At 45.4% G+C, this 27426-nt stretch overlaps 1 protein-coding gene across 1 annotated transcript in view; it reads left to right on the top strand.

Annotated features, from left to right (window-relative positions):
- Nucleotides 1-27426, top strand: part of LOC127644756 (fibronectin type III domain-containing protein 3B-like) — a 270087-nt gene that overhangs the window by 219230 nt on the left and 23431 nt on the right. The window contains exons 15-21 of the mRNA XM_052128122.1: nucleotides 6777-6915; nucleotides 8106-8177; nucleotides 8878-8996; nucleotides 10810-10915; nucleotides 11626-11798; nucleotides 15243-15356; nucleotides 20210-20359. Of these exons, the coding sequence (XP_051984082.1) occupies nucleotides 6777-6915; nucleotides 8106-8177; nucleotides 8878-8996; nucleotides 10810-10915; nucleotides 11626-11798; nucleotides 15243-15356; nucleotides 20210-20359 (873 nt within the window). The remainder of the gene's footprint in view (nucleotides 1-6776; nucleotides 6916-8105; nucleotides 8178-8877; nucleotides 8997-10809; nucleotides 10916-11625; nucleotides 11799-15242; nucleotides 15357-20209; nucleotides 20360-27426) is intronic.

The raw sequence follows: 27426 nt of genomic DNA, 5'->3' as shown, positions 1-27426 counted from the left end.
GGAAGTTTGGCGAGGGGAATAAAATGAGCCGCCTTAGAAAACCGGTCGATGACCGTGAGAATAAAGGTCTTACCCGCCGACGAAGGGAGCCCGGTAACAAAGTCTAAGGCGAGGTGCGACCAAGGTCGAGAGGGGATGGGGAGCGGTCTGAGAAGTCCAGAAGGAGGAGAGTTCCCAGACTTAGTCTGCGTGCAAACGGAGCAAGCAGCCACGAAACGACGTGTGTCACGTTCCCGAGAGGGCCACCAAAAACACTGGCGAATGGAAGCAAGCGTGCCCCGAACGCCGGGGTGACCAGCCAGCTTGGCTGAGTGGGCCCACTGAAGAACGGCCAGGCGAGTGGGGACAGGGACAAAAAGAAGGTGTTTGGGGCAGGTGCGTGGTGCGGGGGCGCGGGTGAGTGCTTGTTTAACCTGCCTCTCAATACCCCAGACAGCCGATCCGAGGATGCGTCCCTCAGGGAGAATCCCCTCGGGATCCGCGGGGACTTCTGAGGAATTAAAGAGGCGCGATAACGCATCAGGCTTGGTGTTCTTGGAGCCAGGGCGGTAAGAAATAATAAATTCAAAACGGGCGAAAAACAGGGCCCAACGGGACTGACGGGCGTTAAGACGCTTGGCGGAACGAATATACTCAAGGTTTCTATGGTCGGTCCAGACGACAAATGGAACGGTAGCGCCCTCCAACCACTGGAGCCACTCGCCTAGAGCTAAGCGGATGGCGAGCAGCTCGCGGTCTCCCACATCATAGTTACGTTCAGACGGCGATAAGCGATGAGAAAAGTACGCGCAAGGGTGGACCCTGTCGTCAGTGGAGGAGCACTGAGAAAGGATGGCTCCCACGCCTACCTCGGACGCGTCAACCTCGACGATGAACTGTCTAGAGACGTCGGGAGTAACGAGGATGGGCGCGGACGTAAAACGGTTCTTGAGAAGATCAAAAGCCCTCTGGGCGGAAACGGACCATTCAAAACGCGTCTTGACAGACGTAAGGGCAGTCAGGGGGGAGGCCACTTGACTGAAATTACGGATGAAACGTCGATAGAAATTAGCGAAACCGAGAAAGCGCTGCAGCCCGACGCGTGATTTGGGTACGGGCCAATTAATAACCGCTTGGACCTTAGCGGGGTCCATTCTGATACAATCTTCAGAAATGATAGAGCCGAGAAAAGTAACAGAGGAGGCATGAAAAGTACACTTCTCAGCCTTCACGTAAAGGCGGTTCTCTAACAGGTGCTGAAGAACGCGGCGAACATGCTGGACGTGAACTTGAAGTGACGGCAAAAAAATCAGGATATCGTCGAGGTAAACGAAAACAAAGATGTTCAACATATCTCTCAGGATGTCATTAATTAGCGCCTGAAAGACAGCCGGGGCGTTAACGAGGCCAAACGGGAGAACCCGATATTCAAAGTGTCCTAGCGGAGTGTTAAAATCCGTTTTCCACTCTCCCCCTCCATAATGCGAACGAGATGGTAAGCGTTACGAAGGTCCAACTTAGTAAAAATCTTGGCTCCCTGCAGGATCTCGAAGGCCGATGACATAAGAGGAAGCGGATAACGATTCTTAAATGTTATGTCATTCAGCCCTCGTTAATCAACGCAGGGGCGCAAGGATCCGTCCTTCTTCTGAACAAAAAAAAACCTGCTCCGGCGGGCGAGGAGGAGGGAACGATAGTACCGGCAGCGAGAGAAACAGATAAATAATCCTCTAGGGCCTTACGTTCAGGAGCCGACAGCGAGTAAAGTCTACCCCAAGGCGGAGTGGTACCCGGAAAAAGCTCAATCTTACAGTCATACGAATGGTGCGGCGGAAGAGAAGTGGCCCGGGACCGACAGAACACCGCCCGCAGATCGTGATACTCCCCCGGCACTCCCGTCAAATCACCAGGATCCTCCTGTGAAGAAGAGACAGAGGAAAGGGTAGGAACAGCAGACATTAAACAAGTCACATGACACGACACGTTCCAAGAAAGGATGGTATTCCTAGACCAATTAATAGTGGGGTTATGCAGAACTAGCCAGGGATGGCCTAAAACTATAGGGGTGAAAGGGGACTGAAAAATAAAAAAATAAATAGTCTCGTTATGATTACCAGAAACAGTGAGAGTTAAAGGTAGTGTTTCACGCCGAACCTTGGGAAGGGGACTACCGTCTAAGGCAAACAGGGCCATGGGCTCATCTAACCTCTTTAGAGGGATATCATGCTCTCGTGCCCAAGTCTCGTCCATAAAGCAGCCCTCGGCCCCAGAGACAGGAGGCAGAAGCGCCGGGCCAACGGAGATGGACAGGTAGGGTAGTGCAAGACCTCGAAGGAGAGACCATAGTAGTAGCGCTCACCAGTAGCTCTCCCTTTACTGGTGAGCACTGGCTTTTACCGGGCAAGAGGAAACAAAATGGACAGCAGAACCGCAGTAGAGACAGAGGCGCTTGATAATTCTTCGCTCCCTCTCCTTAGCGGATATGCGGATGCCCCCCAGCTGCATGGGCTCGGAAGCCACGGTGCCGGAGGAGGATGGTAGCACTGAGAAGGGGGAAATAGTGGTAAAAGCAAAGTCCTTTCCACGAGTCCGGTGAAGCAGGTCGAGCCTTCTCTCAATCTGGATGGCGAGCTCGATCACAGAGTCAACACTCGAGGGAACCTCTCGGGAGAGAATCTCATCCTTAACCTCCGCGCAGAGTCCCTCCAAAAAACGAGTGAGTAAGGCCGGCTCGTTCCAATCACAGGAGGCAGCAAGGGTGCGAAACTCAATGGAGTAATCGGTGACGGATCGCATACCCTGACGAAGTGAAGACAAGACCCGTGAAGCTTCCTCACCGAAAACAGAGCGGTCGAAGACCCTTATCATCTCCTCCTTAAAGTCCGAATAACGGTTGGTGCATTCAGCCTCCGCCTCCCAGATCGCTGTTCCCCACTCGCGAGGCCGTCCGGAGAGGAGTCAAGTCAAGTCAAGTCAAGTGGTTTTTATTGTCGTTTCAACCATATACAGTTAGTACAGTACACAGCAAAACGAGACAACGTTCCTCCAGGACCATGGTGCTACATAAAAACAACAAAGGACCAACATAGGACCACATGAGACTACACAACGAAATAAAATACCTATATAAACTACCTATATATACCTATATAAAGTGCACGTGCAAACATGTGCAAACAGTACAGGACAGTACAACAAATTACTGACAATGAACAGGACAATAGACAGTGCAGCGCCGACCAGTACTCAGTAGTGCAAAAAGATGACAGTTTCTAAAAATGTAAACATTACATACTATGAGATAATGTTCTATGCACATAGCAGTTATTGAGGTAGCAGACAGTTATAAAGTGACAGTTATTAAAGTGCAACTCAGGAAACGTGTGTGTCAAACCAGTCTCTGAGTATTGAGAAGTCTGATGGCTTGGGGGAAGAAGCTGTTACACAGTCTGGCCGTGAGGGCCCGAATGCTTCGGTACCTCTTGCCAGACGGGAGGAGGGTAAAGAGTTTGTGTGAGGGGTGTGTGGGGTCGTCCACAATGCTGGTTGCTTTGTGGGTACAGTGTTTTTTGTAAATGTCTTTGATGGAGGGAAGAGAGACCCCAATGATCTTCTCAGCTGTCCTCACTATCCTCTGCATGGCTTTGCGGTCCGAAACGGTGCAAGTCCCAAACCAGGCAGTGATGCAGCTGCTCAGGATGCTCTCAATAGTCCCTCTATAGAATGTAGTGAGGATGGGGGTTGGGAGATGTGCTTTCCTCAGCCTTCGAAGAAAGTAGAGACGCTGCTGGGCTTTCTTGGTGATAGAGCTGGTGTTGAGGGACCAGGTGAGGTTCTCCGCCAGGTGAACACCAAGGAATTTGGTGCTCTTGACGATCTCCACAGAGGAGCTGTCGATGTTCAGCGGAGTGTGTTCACCTTGTGCTCTCCTAAAGTCAACAACCATCTCTTTTGTTTTGTCGACATTCAGGGACAGGTTGTTGGCTCTACACCAGTTTGTCAGCCGCTGCACCTCCTCTCTGTATGCTGACTCGTTGTTCTTGCTGATGAGACCCACCACGGTCGTGTCATCGGCGAACTTGATGATGTGATTCGAGCTGTGCATTGCTGCACAGTCGTGAGTCAGCAGAGTGAACAGCAGTGGACTGAGCACACAGACCTGGGGGCCCCAGTGCTCAGTGTGGTGGTGGTGGAGATGCTGTTCCCGATCCGGACTGACTGAGGTCTCCCAGTCAGGAAGTCCAGGATCCAGTTGCAGAGGGAGGTGTCCAGGACCAGCAGGTTCAGCTTTCCAATCAGGTGCTGGGGAATGATTGTGTTGAATGCTGAGCTGAAATCTATGAACAGCATTCGAACGTATGAGTCCTTATTGTCTAGGTGGGTGAGGGCCAGATGGAGGGTTGTGGTGATGGCATCGTCCGTTGAACGGTTTGAACGATACGCAAACTGCAGTGGGTCTAGTGAGGGGGGCAGCTGGGTCTTAATCTGCCTCATGACGAGCCTCTCGAAGCACTTCATGATGATGGGTGTAAGTGCGACGGGACGGTAGTCGTTGAGGCAGGACACTGAAGACTTCTTTGGCATGGGGATGATGGTGGTGGCCTTGAAGCACGTTGGAACGATGGCGATATGTGAGATATCACATAGGCGATGCGTGCTCTGCACTGGGAGTAAGTAGAGGGCTGAAGAGAAAACACAACGTCACACTGAGTGAGGAACGCGCGGCATTCAGTAGGCTCACCAGCGAAGCACGGGGGGTTATTAATCCTGGGTTCAGGTGAGCCGGAGGGTCGTGAAACGGTGGCTGAGTCGAGGCGAAGAAGGTGTATCTGCTTGGTGAGATCGGTGACCTGAACAGCCAGGGCTTCGACGGCATGACGCGCAGCAGAGAGCTCCTCTTCGTGTCTGCCCAACATAGCTCCCTGGAACTGGACAGCCGAGTGGAATGGATCAGGAGTCGCTGGGTCCATCTTGGTCGAATTCTTCTGTTGTGAGGGTAAGTGAGGACCCAAAAGCGAATTAACAAAAGGAGTCTTTTAATGTAGGTTCAAGTTGCCAATAATGAAAAACATAAATCTCTCCTTGAGAGAATAAAAGTGAACATAAACAACCCGCAGAGTGAGCGATGCAAAAAACAGAAAACTTCTTAATACGCTGAGAGGCGAAACAATGTAGCAGCCGAGGGTAGCAGTGAGCGGCAACTGGCTGTAGGTCTCCCCCAGGGTTGACAAGGGTCGAGGAAGCAATAGTGGTAGTCCGCTTCTCTGCAGCGCCAGGCGAGCTGGACAGAATACAAATAACGGGTGCTAGGAGTGAACAGGTAGTTATGTGAGGCGGATGCCTACAGGACAGGACTGGACAGCGACAAACCGGACAGAGCATGTATTCCTAGGAGAGAGAAACTCAAGTGAGAATTCGACAAAGGAAGCAGCGAAAACAGAGAAAGAAGTAGAGAAGACAATCAGAGGAAAACGGGAACAGGTGGGAAGAGAATTAGCGGAGTATTCAGGGAAGATAGGGAACAGCTGGAGAAGGAGAGAAGAGGGAAAGGAGAGGTAACGAAAGAGGGCAGCAGAGGGCGACAGAGTAAAGAGAAAGAACAGGGAACAAGACATACCATGACAAAACATAACACGACATAACAGATTTAGTCATCCTGAACAAAACTATTAAGTGTTTTGTATAAAAAGAAATGTAATAATATCAGGGATTTTTGTTAGGTACATACATTTGTAAAACATTTTAAATTATTAATAATTTGATAAAATTGTTGCAAAATCAAACTTTAGTGTTACGTTCCCGTGTTGTCTGCCCCGTGTTTTCTGTGTCACTCGTCACTGCTCACGTTCCATGTCACGTTTTCCTTGTTGTCCGCCCCGTATTTCACTGTCTTTGTGTCAAAACTACATTTCCCATCTTTCCCGGCTCTCTCTGCCAGCACAGTGTTATTGTCCGCACCTGTTCGTGATTTTGTTATCACCGTGTCCTGTCTATTTAAACCCGCTTGTTTTCCCGTTCCTTTGTCGTTTGTTGAATGTTGATATGTTGTTCATGTTCGCTGTTCCTTCATCTTCTTGTTCGCTCGAGGTTCCCTTTTCGTTGTGGGTGTTTTTGCCCCTCTATGTTCTGCCGTGTTTTAGTTTCCTTTTCCCATTGTGGACCCTTTTATTTTGTTCCTGAGTTTGTATGGTTATTATTTGTTTGTTAATAAAAGCCGCGATTGGATCCGCACCTCCCGTCTGCCTTCTCCTCCTTCCCACACAATTCGTAACATTTAGACACTGAATGCAATAATCTCATGAATCTGGAAAGGTTTGCAGTGTATATTGACAAACAGGTGTTTAGGAAAGTGCTGTGGTAGTTTTGTTGCTATTTAGTGTTTGGGGAGAAAATTAAATTAAATGTGCCTTTTACCCTGGGGGAATGAATGATCCCTCAATGATACCTCAGGGATGAATGGTACCTCAAATCATGCAGGTTTGTTCGGAGAGTTTTTTTTTTTCTTTTCATTTCAAGTGTACTGTTATTTTCCTAAGCAGTCGGACTAATAATTTTTGCCTGGCAGACAATACAACAGGTGAAAAGAATCCTATAGACTTTCATAGAAGGAGGGCCAAGAGGATCAAACACATAGAAATGTCCTAGTAACCACCCAGAAAAAAATCTGTTTTATGCCACTTGACTTGAGCTTTTATGCCACTTGAGTGCATACATTTCACACTCCACCTTCATACTCCTGTCTCTCCCTTGTTCTCAGCCCATCCTTTGCTTATTTTGTCTTACTTTGTGTCTTGCAGCTCATAGCCTCTAACTTGGAGGGCAGGAGCAGTCCCAGTGAAGTGCTGGTGTGTAAAACCAGTCCAGACAAACCCGGACCCCCCTCCAGACCCTGCATCAGGGGCCCTATCAGACCCTATGGCTTCAGTGTCAAATGGGGTATGGGACTTTTATGTGCGCAACTAGCAGAACTGTTCAGTTTGAATTGTTGCATTTGGTGAATTGGTTTCTGGCTGTGATGGAAATTGCTAAATCTAATTTATTCTGCTTTGAGGCAGAAGCAATGTGGTTTGCATGTGAACTTGGTATTTGAATCTTCAAAACGAGGAAGGAATGTCTGCAAATATCAAGTATTTACGTTTACAAAAGGATATGCAGTAAATTTAATATATTTGGATCTACAAGTAAATTGCAAATTTACATGGAATTTTAAAAAGCCCTATTGTACTGCTGTTGTTTTGCTCAGTCTATCTAAAAATAATGCATCACAATTGGCAGCACCTTGATGTTTTCCTTTGTAATAAACTTCTCATTTCAGTTGCTTGTCTAAAAAGTCAAGTAGGACAGAGTCTGTAGTTGTTTTTTGTTGTGTTGTTATAGTCCTGCAGTGTGATGTAGCCAGTCTTTTCCCCTACTACAGTAATGAACCAAAGATCTGTGACAGCTTCTATAAACTTAAAGGCAAATGCCTAAAATGTTGTGCAGATGCAGAGAGTTTTTGAAGATTTCAGTCGATGCAAGAAGACACCAGTCTAATTCATGGCACAAAAAATATTTATATCTTGTTTTCTGAGAAAATTGTCTAAATATCCTGAAAACAAGGTAAATGTACTTGAGAAGCAAAATTTATCTTGAATTAAGTTTATTTTTCTCACCCCTTTGGCAATTGCTTTTCTTGTTTAAGCAGAAAACTCTCTAATTATGTTTATGCCTAAAATGAGACAAACATTTACCTATGATAAAACAAAAATACTCCTAGTTCAAGATACATTTTCTGAAAACAATATATTATTTTACTCAGTTTTGCTGTACATTTCCTGCGCATGTACATTTATCTAGTTTTAAGGATGTTTAGATATTTTACTGAAAAACAAGGCAAAGATACTGAGTAAGATAATTAGCTGTGTGAATGTTTCATACTGTCTTCATACAGGTTTATCTGTTATGTGTTCTCCTACAGCTTTAAATAACAGCTGGCCATTTACTCTTTAAATGCCAGTCACTGTATCATATCAAATCTAAAGTGTTATGTTGTTTTGCTGTCACTTTTCAAAGAAATTGTATGGTAAACAGATTTCTTATGTATGCTTTTTCTAATGTTCTTCAAATTCTTCATCTTCATACAACAGATCCTCCACAAGACAATGGAGGTTCAGAAATCTTGAAATACCTATTAGAGATTTCAGAAGGAAATTCTGATGGTACGTACAGTAATTATGCATGCAAAATACACCAGCATCTAATTTTGTGCTTCAGTGTGTTTGTTGCCATCTTTTTGCAGGTTTGTCCTTGGTTAACTGCATCTAATTTTTAAGCATTTATAAATCCATCTTGTCCTTTAGACATCGTAAAAAATTACAGCACAGCCCAGAACTCACTGTTTCCTCAGACAGTCATGTAAAACCTTTCAGAAGAAGTACATAGACAATGTCAGAATTTTTCTTTAATTGCATGTCCTTTGTCCTCACAATGAGTCACGTCTACGTGAAATGGCTTTCTTTTCTTACTTTCTCTTCGCCCTTTATTTCAATTTCCATTCTAAAGGAGCAATTTTCTTTTACAAATGTTCTACTACCAGAGCTGTGACTTCTCTAAATGGAATTTTATATGCGCAAAAACACATGTAATGTTAATTGCTACAAAAAGTATGCATGTGAATATTAAAACATGGATGGCCACACCTGGAAAAGTTCTCAAAAAGAGAAAAAATCTCAAAAAGCATGGAAATGTATATAGTGAATACATTTATGGTCTGCTGAAAAGTAATTAAAAAATCATGGGAGGATTTGTAATTCCCATGTAAGCTTTGGACGAGCTGAGGATGATCATGTCCACATGTGTAGTGTGAAAGTGAAAGTGTTTGTTCTGCATACGCCATTACATATCTTGTGTATTTGGCAGCCAACCAGTGGGACATTGCATACAGTGGCCCTGCCACAGAGTGTGAGTGTGAGAACTTGAAACCTGGCACTTTGTACAGACTGCGCACCTGCAGCATCAGCACAGGCGGTCACAGCCAGGTAACACACATCTCTCACAGGTGACCCTTCATTAGGGTTTGGCAGAAAGCATCCATGTATAATTGTAAGAATGAGAGAATTCAACAATACACATCAGGGATGGGCGATATACTGTAGTTAAAACAATTGTATTGATATTTTGATGATATTCCAATGTATCTTTATTTATTGTATTTGATCTGAAATGCTTAAAAAAGTGATTTTATTTTCACAATAGAATAAGCATATTTCCACCCAAACAGATATTGATTCCAATTAGATTTATAAATGTAAAATACAACAAAAATCAAGTTTAAAATAAAGCCCAAAGTATTCTGTTGGGAAAAAACACAAAACTGCTCAAGACACATCAGGTACTCATGTACTCAAATAGGTACTCAACTATTGCAAAAGGCGCAAACAATCATTGTTTGTAGAGGAAGCAACACACCATATTAAGAACTAAGGGGGTGTAAACTTTTGAACAGAATAATTTGTTTAGATTCAGTTATTATTTTGTCTTGAGGAATATACAGTTGAATCCAAAGTTTACATACACCTTAGCCAAATACATTTAAAGTCATTTTTTTCACAATTCCTGACATTTAATCGTAGAAAACATTCCCTGTCTTAGGTCAGTTAGGATCACTTCTTTATTTGAAGAATGTGAAATTCAGAATAATAGTAGAGAGAATGATTCATTTCAGCTTTTATTTCTTTTATCAAATTCCCAGTGGGTAAGAAGTTTACATACACTTTGTTAGTATTTGGTAGCATTGCCTTTAATTTTTTAACAAGGGTCAAACTTTTTGGGTAACATTCCACAAGCTTCTCACAATAAGTTTCCCTTGGTGTCAAGCAAAGAGGAACTGAATTTGATGATAGGCCTTAAAATGCATCCACAGGTACACCCCCATTTCAGTACACCTCTTATCAGAAGCTAATTGGCTAATTGTCAAATGGCTTGATATTACTTTCTGGAATTTCCAAGCTGCTTAAAGTCACAGTTAATTTAGTGTATGTAAACTTCTGACCCACTGGGATTGTGATATAGTCAAATAAAAGTGAAATCTGTAAATTGTATCGTGCCCAAAGTTGATGTCCTAAAAGACTTGCCAAAACTATAGTTTTCTAATATTAAATCTGTGGAGTGGATAAAATTATTATTATTATATACCTCCCAATTTGGAATGCGCAATTCCCACTACTTAGTAGGTCCTCGTGGTGGCGCAGTTATTCACCTCAATAAAGGTGGCAAGTCTCAGTTGCCTCCGCTTCTGAAGACAGTCAGTCTGTGCATCTTATCACTTGGCTCATTGTGCAAGGCACCGCGGAGAGTCACAGCACATGGAGGCTCATGCTACTCTCCACGATCCACTCACAACTTACCACGTGCCCCATTGAGAGTGAGAACCCCAAATCGCGACCACGATGAGGTTACCCCATGTGGCTGTACCCTTTCTAGCAACCGGGCATATTTGATTGCTTAGGAGACCTGGCTGGAGTTACTCAGCACACCCTGGATTCGAACTTGAGACTCCAGGGGTTGAAGTCAGCGTCAGTACTCTACTGAGCTACCTACGCCCCCTAAACATTTTTTTAATGACTTCAACCTAAGTGTATGTAAACTTCTGACTTCAACGGTATGTACATATCTGTTGTCTCAAATAGCTTCATTAGGCAGTACTAAATTAAAACAAAATGCAATTTTTATGATCCCTCTTAATTTTCTTAATGACAAACATCTTGCAGATTCTGCAAAGGGGATTAAAACATATCGACATTTAGATGCACTGTATAGTTGTTATGATGAAGTTTGCCTGTGTCTCCACAGTGCTCGGAGAGTCTACCAGTGCATACACTGTCTGTAGCTCCAGGACATTGCCAGCCTCCCAGGATTGTGGGCAAAGCCAAACACAAAGAAGTGCACTTACAATGGGGTGAGAGTCAATTCTCAGTCATTCATTTTCCTTTTTCTATTCCCACCAACTCCATGTTCTTCCCATCTATCAATGTTCTGAGTTTATAGTCTTATTTTGTTATTTCTTTACATTGTTCCAAGTTCTCTGCAGTTTCACAGTTATTTGTGATGCTGTGAAATGACATTATATCGAGCTCCTTGGAGCACTGAGAAGCAGTTCTTTTCTCACGATGACACAAAATGGCACATCTTTATCATCCCCACAAACAGATTAAGAGTATTATGGCCACAGTTCTTTGCTATTCTTCCACAAAAAGGAACATTCTTATCTTTCTAAAGATTTCCAGCAGACTGCAATGATGAGTCATAGTGAGAGTAACTGTCTGCACAGTGCGCTTGACTTTCTGACTCCCTGTAGCAGATCTATCGAATGGGAGTTAATAGCGCAACACCCTCAGTAGGGAAAGAGATTGGGCCACTCACAGCAAATATAATGCTCTGAAGGGAATTCCATTATTGTGCTACTTCTGCCTCCAAAATACCTTAAGAGAGCACTGTAGATTTGGGCTTTTTTTAATGGCTGAAAACTTTTAACTAAAGTAGTATAGCTCTTATTTCATCAAGCATTTAAGGATTTCAGACCCTTTTTTCATTATGAAAATAAAATGAAACTGGAATGTTTGCTGTTAACTCTTTGTTGTACTGAAGTGTGTTTTCCCCTCATCTCAGACTGTCCCTACTCTGAGGGGGCATGTGAGGTGAGTGATTATAGTTTGGAAATGAGGGAGGGTGAGTCAGAGCCAGTTGAGGTCTATCAAGGCGCTGATCTGGAGTGCACCGTGGGCAGTTTGCTCCCTGGAGCCACCTACAGCTTTCGCGTGCGTGCTGCCAATGAGGCGGGGGTGAGTGATGCCATGCATATAACAATTGAATATCAAGAACTGAGTATTGCATTGTATGGAAGTAACCAAATATTTAAGATGGCGGGTGACCAAATATACAAGTTTAAGAATCGGTCATTGAAAAACACATTGATAGATTACTAGGGATGGTGTCTAAATTTCTGGATTTCCATCCAAATGTTTAGGATTTTTAAGCACATTTTTACAAATTAGACAAAATACAATGCGAATCATTGCGTGTGTCCATCAAATAATTAATGTGCATTATCTTGAGGGAGCCTACCTTGTCAGAATGGGGCATCATAGAGACTTGTATTTGCAGTATTGGAGCAATTATGCATCGTTTAATTAAATGCTGCCTGGAGATGCCACAGATAGAGTTTAGTATCTCAATTAATGAGGGCTGAAATGGCTGCTATGCCTATAAGCAACCAGCCTATGTATAATGTTGAGCACCAATGCTCAAAACTGTTGTTGTGGCTTTTGAGTACCCACTTGAATGACCAACTGTGTTAAACACTTTGGAATGTCAAGGCCTATGTTCGAAGAATTGTGTGCCAAGGTCGGACATTTCGTTGGGCCAGCCACATTAAGCTATCGCACACTCCTAACACATGCACAAATGGTGAAAACATGTCATTTTTATTTTGCAGAATTAAGTGTTTCCATCACCTTTGTGCACATTTTGACCTTTACGAAACTCTAGAAAACCCACATTTGCCAGCACATAAACTTTTAAGTCAGTTTTGAGATTTTGGCACATATCATGGATTTCCATTCAGGTTTTCTTAAGCACACATTTGAAAGTCGCACAAAAATAGTTGGATAGAAATCCAGCAAATGTATGAACTATATTGAAGGAATAGTTCACCCAAAAATTAAAATTCTCTCATCATTTACTCACACTCGTGCTAGTCCAGATGGTTATGAATTTCTTTCTTCTGCAGAACACAAACAGAGTTTTAGGAGAATATCTCATCTTTGTTGGTCTTCTCAATGCAAGTGAATGGTGGCAAGCTCCAAAAAGCATACCGTAATTTCCAGACTATAAGCCGCAACTTTTTTCCCACGCTTTGAACCTCGCGGCTTAAACAACGACGCGGCTAATATATGGATTTTTCCCACTTTCAAATTGTATTTAAAAAAAAATGAAACATTCTGTGACGTGCTCAGTTTTTTGGCGGCATGAAGCTTTCATTAGACCAATGAAATTGCCGAACGGGTTAAGGTCAAACAACTTTTTTGTTTACTGTTTAGATTAAATCGAGCGTGCTCAAACTTCCCATCATTCTGATTACGGTAGTCATTTTGTCACCCTCAAGACACGGAGAAATGCATATGATGCAGCTTTCAAGTTGAAGGCGATTGATCTGGCTGTTGGAAAAGGAAATAGAGCTGCTGCACGGGAGACGTTGGAAACAGCAGCGTGAGGAATTGACTCAGTGCAAAAAGACAACTAAAGCTGAGGCTATTCAACTCCGACACCGAAGGAGATGTGCACAAGAGGAGGAAATAGTGACCAATGACTTTCCTGCTAGGCTACTGTTTACTGCAAATTTATTTTTTTTTGTTACAAGCCGTGTGTGGCAGCGGGGGCGTGGTCAAGCGCCCATCCGGGAGAGAAAAGCGGTAAGGTGCTTACACCTGAGCTAAATTATGTCTAACACCTGTGTCTAATTTCAGTAAGCGTGGGGAGAGCGGCATAAAAAGGCAGCAGAGAGAGTGAGTGAGTGACAGACAGACACACGTCAGTCTAGTGTTGGCGCATAGAAGACCAAGAATTGAGAAACTTTATAAAATTGATTGTAAACATTGCTGTGGCCATTAAAAGCCTTACCTGGAACGTCAAGTGCCCTGCTTCACGTGTCCTTCTTGGGAAAACTGTCACACTGGCACCAGTGTGACAGTTTTCTGCACTTGATGTAAGCGCCCTTACCGCTTTTCTCTCCCGGACGGGCGCTTGACCACGCCCCCGCTGCCACACCGTGTTTCGTTAAAGCCTATTTATTTGTGTTACAAGCCGTGTTTCGTTAAAGCCTGTGTAAAGTTCATTTGTTTCAATGTACCGGTAGGCACCTGCGGCTTATAGACAGGTGTGGCTTATTTATGTTCAAAATAATAATTTTTTTAAAATTCAGTGGGTGCGGCTTATATTCAGGTGCGCTCAATAGTCCGGAAATTACGGTAAATGCAGCATAAAAGTCTTCAGAAGTGATTTGGTAGGTGTTGGTAAGAAACAGATCAGTAGTTAAGTCTTTTTTACAATACATCTCCTCTTTTGTTTTAAGTGATTTGCATTATTTGTGCATATCGCAACCTACTGGGCAGGGAGAAGAACTGATAGAAAATAGATGAGATATTTTTCAAAAAATCTTTGTTTGTGTTCTGCAGAGGAAAGCATGTAATACACATCTGGGATGGCATGAGGGTGAGTAAATGATGAGAGAATTTTTGAGTGAACTATGCTTTTAACCGTCCCTCTAGATGTCATCTTTTCCCAATGGCATTTAATTATGATATTTCTCCAACATCTGTGAATTGAAATAATAATTTACCGTTCCTTGTGTCAATACACTCAATGTTCAATCCAATAGTGTTCAGCGTGGCAACGAGCAGATCTGATTGTCTTACCTCTATAATTATTTATTTAGCTACTATTGAGGACCATTTTCACTCTCTAGCAGGAGAGTTATTTAGCATTCATAGCAAGTGCAGGGGCAAAGGTGTCACAATCCCCTGTTGTCTGCCCCGTGTTTCACTTGTCAATTGTCATGCACTACATTTCCCATAGTTCCCTGCCCTCATCACTGCCCATGCACTTCATTGTTCTCACCTGTATATCGTTTAGTCATTATTGTGTCTGTGTATTTAAACCCTGTTTGTTCCTCTATCCCTTGTCGTTCGTTGATGTGTGGATGCTTGTTTGTTGATATTATCTGTGCGCTCTGTAAATGTTAATACTGCCTGTGTACACATTGGATGTCTTTCGTGTTTTGTTTTATTTTCCCATCATGGATATTTCCTTTGTTCCTGTTTTGTCTGTTTTCACTTTGTTTAATATAACCACCGCATTTAGATCCTCACCCCTCGTCTGCCTTCACCTACACTCGTAACAAAAGGAGTGATTTTAACCTGCTTCTCTTGTTTACTTTTGTTAGTTTAAGGCAATCTCCCAGAAAGATAATGAATCAATGCAAATGCATCAGATTGCAAGATACTGAATACATGCTTTGATTTTAGAGGGATGTTGTGTAAAATTGTCTCAGCTTTTAGTGGTTTGTTTTATTATACAAACCCTTTTATACTTGCAGAAACAAAACTAGTTGCAGAAAAGTTGCATTTACCAATATAATCTATTTCAGAACAAACAAAGACACTTTATGTTTGAGGTTTGTGTTATGTATTGAATATTGGCATTTCATTCTTTATTTCCTTTGCTCTTAGTACGGACAATTCTCTGAACCAACAGAAGTAACAACTGCAGCTGGTCCTCCCAATCAATGTGCACCACCAACCCTCACCTTAATGTCCAATACCTGTGTGCTGGTCAGCTGGGAGGTAAAAGTTTCAGTGCTTTAACATGACACATTACACTGAATGACTGCGTATTCATATTGGAAATTCTGACCTACTCAAATTGCTGGCCCATTCAATCATTAGCTATGATATATGCATGCATGTATGTGCGTGCGTGTGTATTGTATAGTCAGAAATGTACATACCCTTAAACAAGTACATTTTAAACTTTCACAATTCCTGACATTTAATCATAGAAAACATTCTCTGTCTTAGGTCAGTTAGGATCACTACTTTATTTGAAGAATGTGAAATGTCATAAATTTTGTGCGGCAGCAGTGTAATTTCTTTCATCAAATATTCAGCGGGTCAGAAGTTTACATACACTTTGTTAGTATTTGGTAGCATTGCCTTTAATTTGTTTAACAAGGGTCAAACTTTTTGGGTAACATTCCACAAGCTTCTCACAATAAGTTGATGGAATTTTGGCCCATTCCTCCAGACAGAACTGCCGTAAATGAGTCATGTTTGTAGGCCTCCTTGCTCTCACGCACTTTTTCAGTTCTGCCCACAGATTTTCTATCGGATTGAGGTCAGGGCTTTGTGATGGCCACTCCAATAACTTGACTTTGTTGTCCTTGAGCCATTTTGCCTGGATGATGTCTTGAGATTTTGCTTCAATATATCCACATAATTGTCCTTCCTCATGATGCCAACTATTTTTTGAATTGCACCAGTACCTCTTGCAGCAAAGCATCCCCACAACATGATGCTGCCACCCCCATGCTTCACGGTTGGGATGTGTTCTTTGCCTTGCAATCCTCACCCATTTTCCTCCAAACATAATGATGGTCATTATGGCCAAACAGTTACATTTTTGTTTCATCAGACATTTCTCCAAAAAGTAAGATTTTGTCCCCATGTGCACCTGCAAACATTTGTCTGGCTTTTTTTTTATGGTGCTTTTGGAGCAGTGGCTTTTTCCTTGCTGAGTAGCCTTTCAGATTATGTCAAGATAGGACTCATTTTACTGTGGATATTGATACTTGTTTACCTATTTCCTCAAGCATCTTCACTAGGTCCTTTGCTGTTCATTCTGGGATTGATTTGCACTTTCCGCTCAAAAATACGTTCATCTCTAGGAGACAGAATGCATTTCCTTCCTGAGCGGTATGATGGCTGCGTTGTCCCATGGTATTTATAATTGCATACAATTGTTTGTACAGATGAACATGATACCTTCAGGTGTTTGGAAATTGCTTCCAAGGATGAACCAGACTTGTGTTGGTCCACAATCTTTTTCTGAGGTCTTGGCTGATTTCTTTTGATTTTCCCATGATTTCAAGCAAAAAGGCACTGAGTTTGAAGGTAGGCCTTAAAATACATCCACAGGCACACCATCAATTGACTCCAATTAGCCTATCAGAAGCTAATTGTCTAATTGCCTGAAAGCTTGACATCATTTTCTGGAAATTTCCAAGCTGTACAGATAACTTAGTGTATGTAAATTCTGACCCACTGGAATTGGGATATAGTCAATTAAAAGTGAAACAATCTGTCTGTAAACAATTGTTGGAAACATTACTTGTGTCATGCACAAAGTAGACTACATTACTTGTGTCATGCACAAAGTAGACTATAGATTGCTAATATAAAATCTGTGGAGTGGTTAAAAATGTATGACTTCAACCTAAGTGTGTATGTGTGAAAATATATATATATTAGAACTAAGTCGAGAGTACAAGCGGCCGAAATGGGCTTCCTCAGAAGGGTGGCGGGCTTCTCCCTTAGAGATAGGGTGAGGAGCTCAGTCATCCGTGAGGAGCTCGGAGTAGAGCCGCTGCTCCTTTGCGTTGAAAGGAGTCAGTTGAGGTGGTTTGGGCATCTGGTAAGGATGCCCCCTGGCCGCCTCCCTAGGGAGGTGTTTCAGGCACGTCCAGCTGGGAGGAGGCCTCGGGGAAGACCCAGGACTAGGTGGAGAGATTACATCTCCACACTGGCCTGGGAACGCCTCGGGGTCGCCCAGTCAGAGCTGGTTAATGTGGCTCGGGATAGGGAAGTTTGGGGCCCCCTGCTGGAGCAGCTGCCCCCGTGACCCGACTACGGATAAGCGGTTGAAGATGGATGGATGGATATATATTACACACATACATGCATACTGGCAGTCAAAAGTTTGTAATAATGTACAGATTTTGCTCTTATGGAAAGAAATTGGTACTTTTATTCACCAAAGTGGCATTCAACTGATCACAATGTATAGTCAGGACAATAATAACATGAAAAATTGCTATTATAATTTGAAAAAATTGTTCAGAACTTCTTTTTGGAATGCCCAATTCACAATCCTTGTGGTGGCGTAATGACTCACCTCAATCCGGGTGGCAGAGGCCAAATCTCAGTTGCCTCTGCATCTGAGACCGTTAATCCATGCATCTTATCACGTGGCTTGTTGAGTGCGTTTCCGCGGAGACCTAGCGCGTGTGGAGACTTCACGCTATTCTCCTCGGCATCCATGCACAAATCACCACGTGCCCCATTGAGAGCGAGAACTACATTATAGCGACCATGAGGAAGTTGACCAAATGTGACCCTACCCAACCTAGCAACCGGGCCAATTGGTTGCTCAGGAAGCCTGACTGGAGTCACTTGTTCACAACTTCCTAAACTTCATCAAAGCATTCTCATCAAAGAATTCTCCAAGTCAAGCAATTACATCTTTGCAGATCCTTCGCATTCTAGCTGTCAGTTTGTCCAGATACTCAGGTGACATTTCACCCCATGCTTCCTGTAACGCTTGCCATAGATGTGGCTGTCTTGTCGGGCACTTCTCACGCACCTTTCAGTCTCAGCTGATCCCACAAAATCTCAATGGTATTAAGATCCATAACACTCTTTTCCAATTATCTGTTGTCCAATGTCTGTTTCTGTGCCCACTCTAACATTTTCTTTTTTTTCTGTTTCAAAAGTGTTTTATCTTTGCAATTCTTCCCATAAGGCCTGCACCCCTGAGTCTTCTCTTTACTGTTGTATATGAAACTGGTTTTGAGTGGGTGGAATTAAATGAAGATGTCAGCTAAGGACATGTGAGGTGTATATTTCTCAAACTAGAGACTCTGATGCACTTATGTGACCTTCCACATCTCTTTCTGTGCTTTTTACAGCCAGTTGTCCTTTGTCTTTGAAGACTGTAGTGTACACCTTTGTATGAAATCCAAATTTTGGCAGTTTCAAGCATTGTATAGCCTTCATTCCTCAAAACAATTATTGACTGATGAGTTTGTAAAGAAAGCTTTTTTTCTTTGCCATTTTTTTACCTAATATTGACCTTAAGACATGCCAGTCTATTGCATACTGTGACAACTCAAAAACAAGCACAAAGACAATGTTAACTTTCAGCTGTGCTTGATGTAATGGCAAGTGATTTCCTAGTACAAAATTAGCGATTTAGCATGATTACTCATGGATTAGGTGTTAAATCGTCTAGATTTGATCAAAAATTACTTTTTCAAATAGTAATGTGCTGTTTTTTACATCAGTAATGTCCTGACTATACTTTGTGATCAGTTGAATGCCACTTTTGGGAATTAAAGTACCAATTTCCTTCCAAAGCCGCTAAATCTGTACATTATTCCAAACTTTTGGCCGCCAGTGTATATATACAATCACCAGCCACTTTATTATGTGCACCAGTGCATCTACTTATTCATGCGATTTTCTAATTAGCCAATTGTGTGGCAGCAGTGTAATGTATAAAATCTTGCCGATATCCAACAGAATGGGGGAAATGTGATCTCAGTGATTTCGACCATGGCATGATTGTTGATGTCAGATGGGCTGCTTTGAGTATTTCTGTAACTGCTGACCTCTTTAGAGAATATTGTGTGTGAAAATCCAGAGTGTAAAGAGAATGTTGCGAAAAATTAAAAACATCCAGCGAGCGGCAGTTCTGTGGACGAAAATCCTTGTTGATGAGAGAGGTCAGCGGAGAATGGCCAGACTGGTCCGATCTGACAGAAAGGTACGAGTAACACAAATAAACATGTGTTACAACAGTTCTATGCAGAAAAGCATTTCTGAACATGCAACACTTCGAACATTGAGGCGGATGGGTTACAGCAGCAGAAGACCCCTGCGGGTACCACTACTGTCAGCTAAGAACAGGAAACTGAGGCTGCAATGGGCAAAGCCTCGCCAAACTGGACAGTAGAAGACTGGAAAAACATCGCTTGGTCTGACAAATCTAGATTTCTGCTGAAGTACACAAATGGTAGGCCCACTGCAGCCTCAGTTTTCTGTTCTTGGCTGATAGAAGTGGAACCCAACGTGGTCTTCTGCTAATGTAGACCATCTGCCTTAAGGTTCGACATGTTGTGCATTCTGAGATGCTATTCTGCTCATTACAGTTGTAGAGCGTGGTTATCTGAGTTACCGTAGCTTTCTGTCAGCTCAAACCAGTCTGGCCATTCTCCATTGATCTCTGTCATCAACAAGGCGTTTTGTTGTCTTTTGCCTTTCGCACCATTCTTTTTAGAGAACCACTCTATAGACTGTTGTGCGTGAAAATCCCAGGAGATCAACAGTTACAGAAAAACTCAGACCAGCCTGTATGGAACCAACAATCTTGCCACGGTCTAAATCACTAAGATAAATTTTTCCCCATTCAGATGGTTGATGTGAACATTAACTGAAGGTTCTGACCCATGTCTGCATGATTTTATATATTACACTGCTGCCGCATGATTGGCTGATTAGATAATCGCATAAGTAGATGTACAGGTGTACCAAATAAAGTGGCCGTATGTGTATATATGTATGTATACACTGTATGAATAGTTAAGTTCAAATAAGTATTTCAGCTTTCTTATTACCTGCTGTACTACCTTTTCCTCTCTCAGAGTCCAGAGAGTTCAGGGGCCGATATCTCTGAGTACCGTCTGGAGTGGGGCAGAAAGGAGGAGCCCCTTGAACTGATCTATAGCGGCCCTGATACACAGTGTGAGATCTCAGACCTCATACCAGCCACTCATTACAACTGCAGACTACAGGTGTTTACTGCATACTACATGACCCAGTGCTCAAATGTACTGTTATTGAAAGGGTTGTTATAATTTACATCTGATTTATTGTTCATGCTCAGTGGTTTCCTACAGCAACACTTTTTTTTAAATGCTTGTAAATATAGTATGTGCCTGTTAAAGTTCACCTTTCTTCATTCTAAAAATGACTGTAAATCTCATGTGCTTTGTCTTAATTTTTAATCAGTTATATGGCTATACCTTAAATTGCTTAATCGTATAATCTGTGATCTTCTAATAAGACAAAGAATAACTGATTAAGATATGGTATCTATTATATTATTCTTGTACTGCTACAGGGTGCTGAGGCACTGCAGCCTCACAACATAAACCAAACTTGGGTAAATTTAGATAGACTTTTTCACCTACCGTGTCATATTTTAAAATGTGCTCTTTTCACATATAATTAAGACTGGAATATAATCAAAGACAAAAAGAAAATGAAGGTTGATGCTTCATTAACTTTATCATCCTGTGCACTGAGGCTGTTATTATGCTTTAAATAATGAGCTGGTGACAGTTGTTGAAATGATCTATTGCAGAGAGTTTAATAAAAGCATGGACCGCAAAATAATCACGATGTGCAAGGACAACTCAACACAGCTCAAATGCTTTGCAAAAAATGAATATATTAGAAATAATTTATATAATTATATTTTAGACCCCTGGCCAATTCTCTCATATTACCGATGATGGTACACTCTAATTTCATTCTGATTGATATTTTATTTTAAAACACTGACACTCAAAATCAATTATTGTAAGGTGACATTGTTTTTTTTTGTTGGGAAATATTTGTATGAAAAATAAAAAACTGAAATAGCTTGCTTGTATAAGTATTCAATCCCCACACATTAATATTTGGTCGAGCCACCTTTTGCTGCAATAACTGCTTTAAGTCTTTTGTTACATACCGTATATACCAGCTTTGCACACAGTGATGAAGTGATTTTGGCCCATTTTTCTCAGCAGATTTGCTCCAGGTTGTTCAGGTTGTTTGGGCGATGCTTGTGGACTGCAATTTTCAAATAGTGCCACAGATTCTCAATAGGATTGAGATCAGTACTTCGACTGGACTACTGTAGGACATTTATCTTTTTTGTTCTTGAGCCACTCCAATGTTGCTTTGGTGCTTGGAATCATTGTCATGCTAAAAGGTGAATATCCTCCCAAGCTTCAGTTTTTTAGCAGACTGAAGCAGGTTCCCCGTCTGTCGCTCTCTTCAACATTGTGTCGGAGAAGCGACACTAGGGGTCTCTCTTGAGCACCGAATATACCTCTGATCTATGAAAAAAGGCCAATGAGAAGTTGGCAGCTAGTATTTGCATACCCTGGACATACGGGTATAAAGGCGAGGAAATACTTTAGTTCATTCAGAAAATTTCTTCGGAGCCGATGGTTGTGCATGCTGTTCACGTGAGATCACACCAGTTCCAGTATTGACAGCGCATTACAGCGGCGATTTCTCCTCCTTTGCACGGCAGTGCAATTGCCCCTGGGCGCTTTGACAGTGCAGAAACCTGAACTCTAAGAGAGTTATTTAAAAGGGTGATTTCCTCTAAAAGAGTGATTTTCTCTAAAAGAGCAATACACAGCGGCGTTGAACGTCCTTTTTAGGACACATCTTTATAAAGATGCCCTTCCGCCCCTGTGTAGTTCCTGGATGCGGTAGAGTGCTCTCCGCTTCTGACGGCCACAGGTGTTGTCTTGTGTGTCTGGGTAGCGATCACACCGAGGCTGCGTTTTGTGGATGATTCATGCTCTCACCGCAACGTTGCGGTCGCGGCTCCCTTTCAACCGAAAGCAAGCCACTCCAGCCTTCCCCCGCATTGCTCCTTCCCACGGGATCGAGGACTGTGCGAGTGGCGCTGGAAGATCTGGGGATGGCAGCGGGTGCAGCTCCGTCGGGTACCCCCTCGGACCACCCGTCCCCCCGCACGCTCGTTGACTCCCGTCCATGCTCAAGGCAACAGTGGCTCGCCTCACAGCCAGCCTGCCTATCCTCTGGAGCTCGAAGCAGATGAGCTCGCCGCTGCATCAGAGAGCGCGGCATCTGACTCCCTTGAGCTGCCGCCTTCGGGCCAGCACGCCCAAGCTGAGGCTGATGCTCAGATGTCCGAGATGCTTTCCCGGGCCGCCGCCAGCGTGGGCTTGGACTGGAACCCTCCGTCCTCCCCACAGCCATCGCGGCTGGATGACTGGTTCCTGGGGTCACGGCCGTTTTTCCCTTATTTCACTTATTTCCCAGTAACACTACCACCTGGTGGAGTCGCCTTTTACTCCCATCCAAGGTCTGGAAGGGACAATATCCTTGCTGACAGCAAAGGCCTACAATGCCACCGGACATGCCGCTTCCGCCCTGCACGCCATGGCCCTCCTGCAAGTCCACCAGGCCAAGGCGCTTAAAGAATTGCACGTGGGTAGCCCTGATCCCGACGTGCTGCAGGAACTGCGCTCAGCGACCGACCTCGCCCTTAGAGCCACGAAGGTCACAGGGCAGTCACTCGGGCAGGCGATGGCCACCCTCGTGATCCAGGAACGACATCTGTGGCTGAACTTGGTCGAGATGCATGAGACCGACAAGGTTCGCTTTGTCGACGCCCCAGTCTCCCAGTTCGGCCTCTTCGGCGACACCGTCGAGGACTTTACCCAGCAGTTCTCCGCGGTGAAGAAACATACGGAGGCGATCTCTCACATCCTGCCCCGCCGCAAGCCTGCCGCCATGGGCCATGCCCCGTCTGCTCGCCGAGGGCGTCCCCCTACGAAGAAACCACAAGCTGCTCCACCTCAACCTGGGCCCAGCTCTCAGCCCACGCATCGAGCGCTCCGCAGGAAGCAGACGCCCCCCGTCTCACGGACCCCCTCGAGGACCCGGAAGGCTCCCAGGCGCTCCTGACACGGACGACCCAGAGCCCAAGACGTTAGCTCCGGAGATGGTAAGACCACTCCGTCCCCCGGTGGAGGGCCGGGAGGAGAATCTTATTTTGAATTTATTGCATTTGACGCTCCCCTTAACTGGGGCAGCGGTACCCAAATTGTCAATAAAATAGCTATTTCATTTGTCTCTGGGTCATCTGGCCTGCAAATGCCGTTCTCACGGCACTCTGCCACCAGATATCAACAGTCCCGGCATGCTGGACGCGGTCCCAGATCCGCCTTCAGCCCCACGACTGTCTCCCGGCCAGCCGGTTCTGACGAGTCCAGAGGACGCCACTACAAGACCGCCCCCTGCCGGGTATGCGGAGCAAGGTATGTGCTTCGAGTCTTTTCTCGGCACCAAAGCCTTGGGATGCGTCCTCGCCTCCTGACGGCGTTCTACCTGCTCCGCCCCACTGCGAAGCCCCGCCAGGTACGTCAGAAATACTCGTCCCCTTGGTGCCCCTAGCACGGAGATTGGATGCGTGGCTCTCACTTCCCAACCCGTCTCAAAGACGCAATAGAGCCTGTCCCTCCAACCAAAATGGAGAAGGGTTTCTACAGCCCTTACTTCATTGTACCCAAGAAAGGCGGCAGCTTACGACCGATCTTGGACATGCGAGTTTTCAACCGGGCTCTGCTCAAACTCCCTTTCAAAATGCTCACGCAAAAGTGTATCTTAACACACCGACCGTTCCTACGGTTCGCGTTCAACGGCCAGGCATTCCAGTACAAAGTCCTCCCCTTCGGCATGTCTCTGTCCCCTCGCGTCTTCCCGAAAGTCGCTTCCTCTTGCCCCGCTCCGAGAAGCCGGCATCCGCATACTCAATTACCTTGATGATTGGCTCATACTGGCCCACTCCCAAGAGTTACTATGCGCTCAAAGAGACCAGGTTCTCAAGCACCTCAGCAGCTTGGGGCTTCAGGTCAACCGAGAAAAGAGAAAGCTCACCCGGTTCAGAGCATCTCCTTTCTCGGCATGGAGTTAGACTCAGTCTCATTGTCTGCACGTCTCACCAATGAGCGTGTGCAGTCGGTGTTGAAATGCTTCGCCAAATTCAAGCCGGGCACAACGGTCCCTCTAAATCTCTTCCAGAGGCTCCTGGGGCATATAGCATCCTCTGCCGCAGCCACGCTGCTGGGGTTGATGGCATATGAGACCGCTTCAGCACTGGCTTCAGACTCGAGTCCCGAAACGAGCATGGCGCCGCGGCACCATGTGACAATCACCCCCACCTGCTGCCAGACACTCAAACCCTGGACAGACCTCTGCTTTCTAGGGGCAGGTGTGCCTCTGCAGCAGGTGTCCCGACGCATCCTTGTCACTACCAACGCCTCCAGATTGGGTTGGGGCACCGTGTGCAAAGGGCACGCAGCTGCAGGCCTTTGGAGAGGGGCCCCGCTGCGCTGGCATATCAATTGCCTAGAGTTGATAACTGTTTTCTTTGCCCTGCGGACATTTCTCTCGTTAATTCGAGACAAACATGTCCTGGTCAGGTCAGACGGCACCACTGCGGTAGCGTGCATAAATCGCCAAGGTGGCGTACGTTCCTGCCACATGTCACAACTCGCCCGTCATCTCCTCCTTTGGAGCCAGCAGCGACTCGGGTCGCATCCCCGGCAAACTCAATGTGATCGCGGATGCGCTGTCACGACAACGCTTGCCCAGCGGAGAGTGGAGGCTTCACCCCCAATCGGTCTAGCTGATTTGGGAATGATTCGGCAAGGCCCAGGTAGGTCTGTTTGCCTCCTGAGAGACCTCCCATTGCCCGCTCTGGTATGCCCGAACAGAGGCTCCCCTCGGGGCAGACGCACTGGCACACAGCTGGCCCGCGGGGCTGCACAAATACGCATTCCCCCCAGTGAGCCTTCTTGCACAGGTGTTGTGCAAGGTCAAGGAGGACGAGGAACAAGTCACACTAGTGGCTCCCTATTGGCCCACCCGGGCCTGGTTCTCGGACCTCGTACTCCTCGCGACAGCCCCTTCCTGGCAAATTCCCCGGAGGAAGGACCTTCTTTCTCAGGGGCAGGGCACGCTCTGGCATCCGCATCCAGACTTTTGGAAACTCCACGTCTGGTCTCTGGACGGGACGCTGAAGATCTAGCTGGTCTACCATCTACCTTCGTAGACACGATCAACCAAGCCAGAGCCCCTTCCACCAGGCAGCTCTACGCCCTGAAGTGGCGCTTGTTCCCAGATTGGTGTTCTTCCCGGGCCGAAGACCCACAGAGGTGCGCAGTTAGGTCAGTGCTCTTATTCCTGCAAGAGAGGCTGGAGGGGAGGCTGTCCCCTTCCACCCTAAAGGTGTATGTCGCTGCTATCGCGGCCCACCACGACGCAGTAGACGGCAAGTCCCTTTGTAAGCACGACTTAATCAACGGCCAAGCCTGTTCCCCTCCTGGGACCTCTCGGTAGTCCTTGTGGGCCTCCAGAGACCTCCCTTCGAGCCGCTAGAATCAGCTGGACTCGGGGCCCTCTCTCTTAAGACTGCCCTGCTGATCGCGCTCGCTTCCATCAAGAGGGTCAGGGACCTGCAAGCGTTCTCTGTCAGCGACACTTGCCTGGAGTTCGGTCTGGCAGACACTCATGTGATCCTAAGACCGTGACCGGGCTGCTTGCCCAAGGTTCCTACCATGCTCTTTAGAGACCAGGTAGTGAACCTGCAAGTGCTGCCCCGGGAGGAGGCAGACCCAGCCCCCTCGTTGCTGTGTCCGGTACGTGCTTTGCGTACCTATCTGGACCGCACGCAGAGCTTTAGACGTTCTGAGCAGCTCTTTGTATGCTTTGGGGACAGCGGAAAGGAAACGCTGTCTCCAAACAGAGGCTTTCCCACTGGGTAGTAGATGCCATTTCATTGGCCTATCACACCCTCGCTGTGCCCCCCCTTGCAGGTCTGAGCTCACTCAACAAGGAGTGTTGCGTCCTCGTGGGCACTGGCCAGGGGTACCTCCCTGGCAGACATTTGTAGAGCAGCGGGTTGGGCGACACCCAAAACCTTTACGAGATATTACAATCTTAAGGTTGAGTCAGTTTCATCCCGTGTTTTCTCAGGTCCGAGCCAGTAGAACTCAGTAATATGCTGATGGGCTGGCCGGGTGAATCGCTTGCATATAGTGCCCTTTCCCTCGGTTGAGGTAAAATTGTGCGTCTTTTTTTCCCTGGAGATTCCACTCCTCGAATCCCTGGTCGATTCCTCCCTAGCCCTCATGGAACTTGCCGACCCAATACACTGCGGGTACTCAATCTACCCTGTACTGGAATAGGTGCTCCACAGGGTGAGGACTCCTACTCGGACTCCCCCTGTGTGTATTCTCCGCGATACGGTCCCCTTACGAAGTGGACCCTCATTTTCCTTAGGCAGTTCCGGCTGCCCTCCAGTCGCCGTGTTGTAGCAACTCCCCCTCACTGAGGCTGGATCTACCACCGCGCCACTCCCACATGTTGCCTAAAAACACATGTGATGTGTTCACCACTTTACCTCCCCGCCGGGTAGGTGTGGTCTCCGCAGGGTCTTTTTCCACCTGAAAGAATAAGAAATTGGGTCAGACCCCCTTCCCTCGATGCATGTAAGGGCCCCGGCCGTCTATTACTCTATGCGAGAAACATAGAGAGAAAAGAGGCCCAGCCAGGCTTGGCCCGTTCCCAGGTTGGCAAGCGTCGCCTTGTTACACTATCTAGGGTAACCAGAAGGACTCAGAGGACTTTTTTGGGGCATTGGGGAAGGGTATGTGCAGTCTGATACAGCCGGTCATCTTGGCGCGTAAAACACCTTTCCGCTCCTGTGTCAGCAGAACACGTACACGGCTCGGCACATGGCGGGATTTAAATTGGACCCTTAGTGTCGCTTCTCCGACACAACGTCGAAGAGAGCGACAGACAGGTAACATCTAGGTTACGAATGTAACCTCCGTTCCATGATGGAGGGAACGAGACGTTGTGTCTTCCCGGCCACGCCGCTGAGCCGAGCCGCTGTAGTGGCCGGACCATTTCCGGCTCCTCAGAAAAATCCTGAATGAACTCTAGTATTTCCTCACCTTTATGCCCGTATGTCCGAGGGCGGGGTATGCAAATACTAGCTGCCAACTTCTCATTGGCCTTTTTTCATAGATCAGAGGTATAT

The sequence above is a fragment of the Xyrauchen texanus genome, chromosome 6, assembly GCF_025860055.1.
Source record: "Xyrauchen texanus isolate HMW12.3.18 chromosome 6, RBS_HiC_50CHRs, whole genome shotgun sequence".
In the NCBI taxonomy this organism is placed as follows: domain Eukaryota; kingdom Metazoa; phylum Chordata; class Actinopteri; order Cypriniformes; family Catostomidae; genus Xyrauchen; species Xyrauchen texanus.
This window is presented reverse-complemented; position numbering and strand designations above follow the sequence as displayed.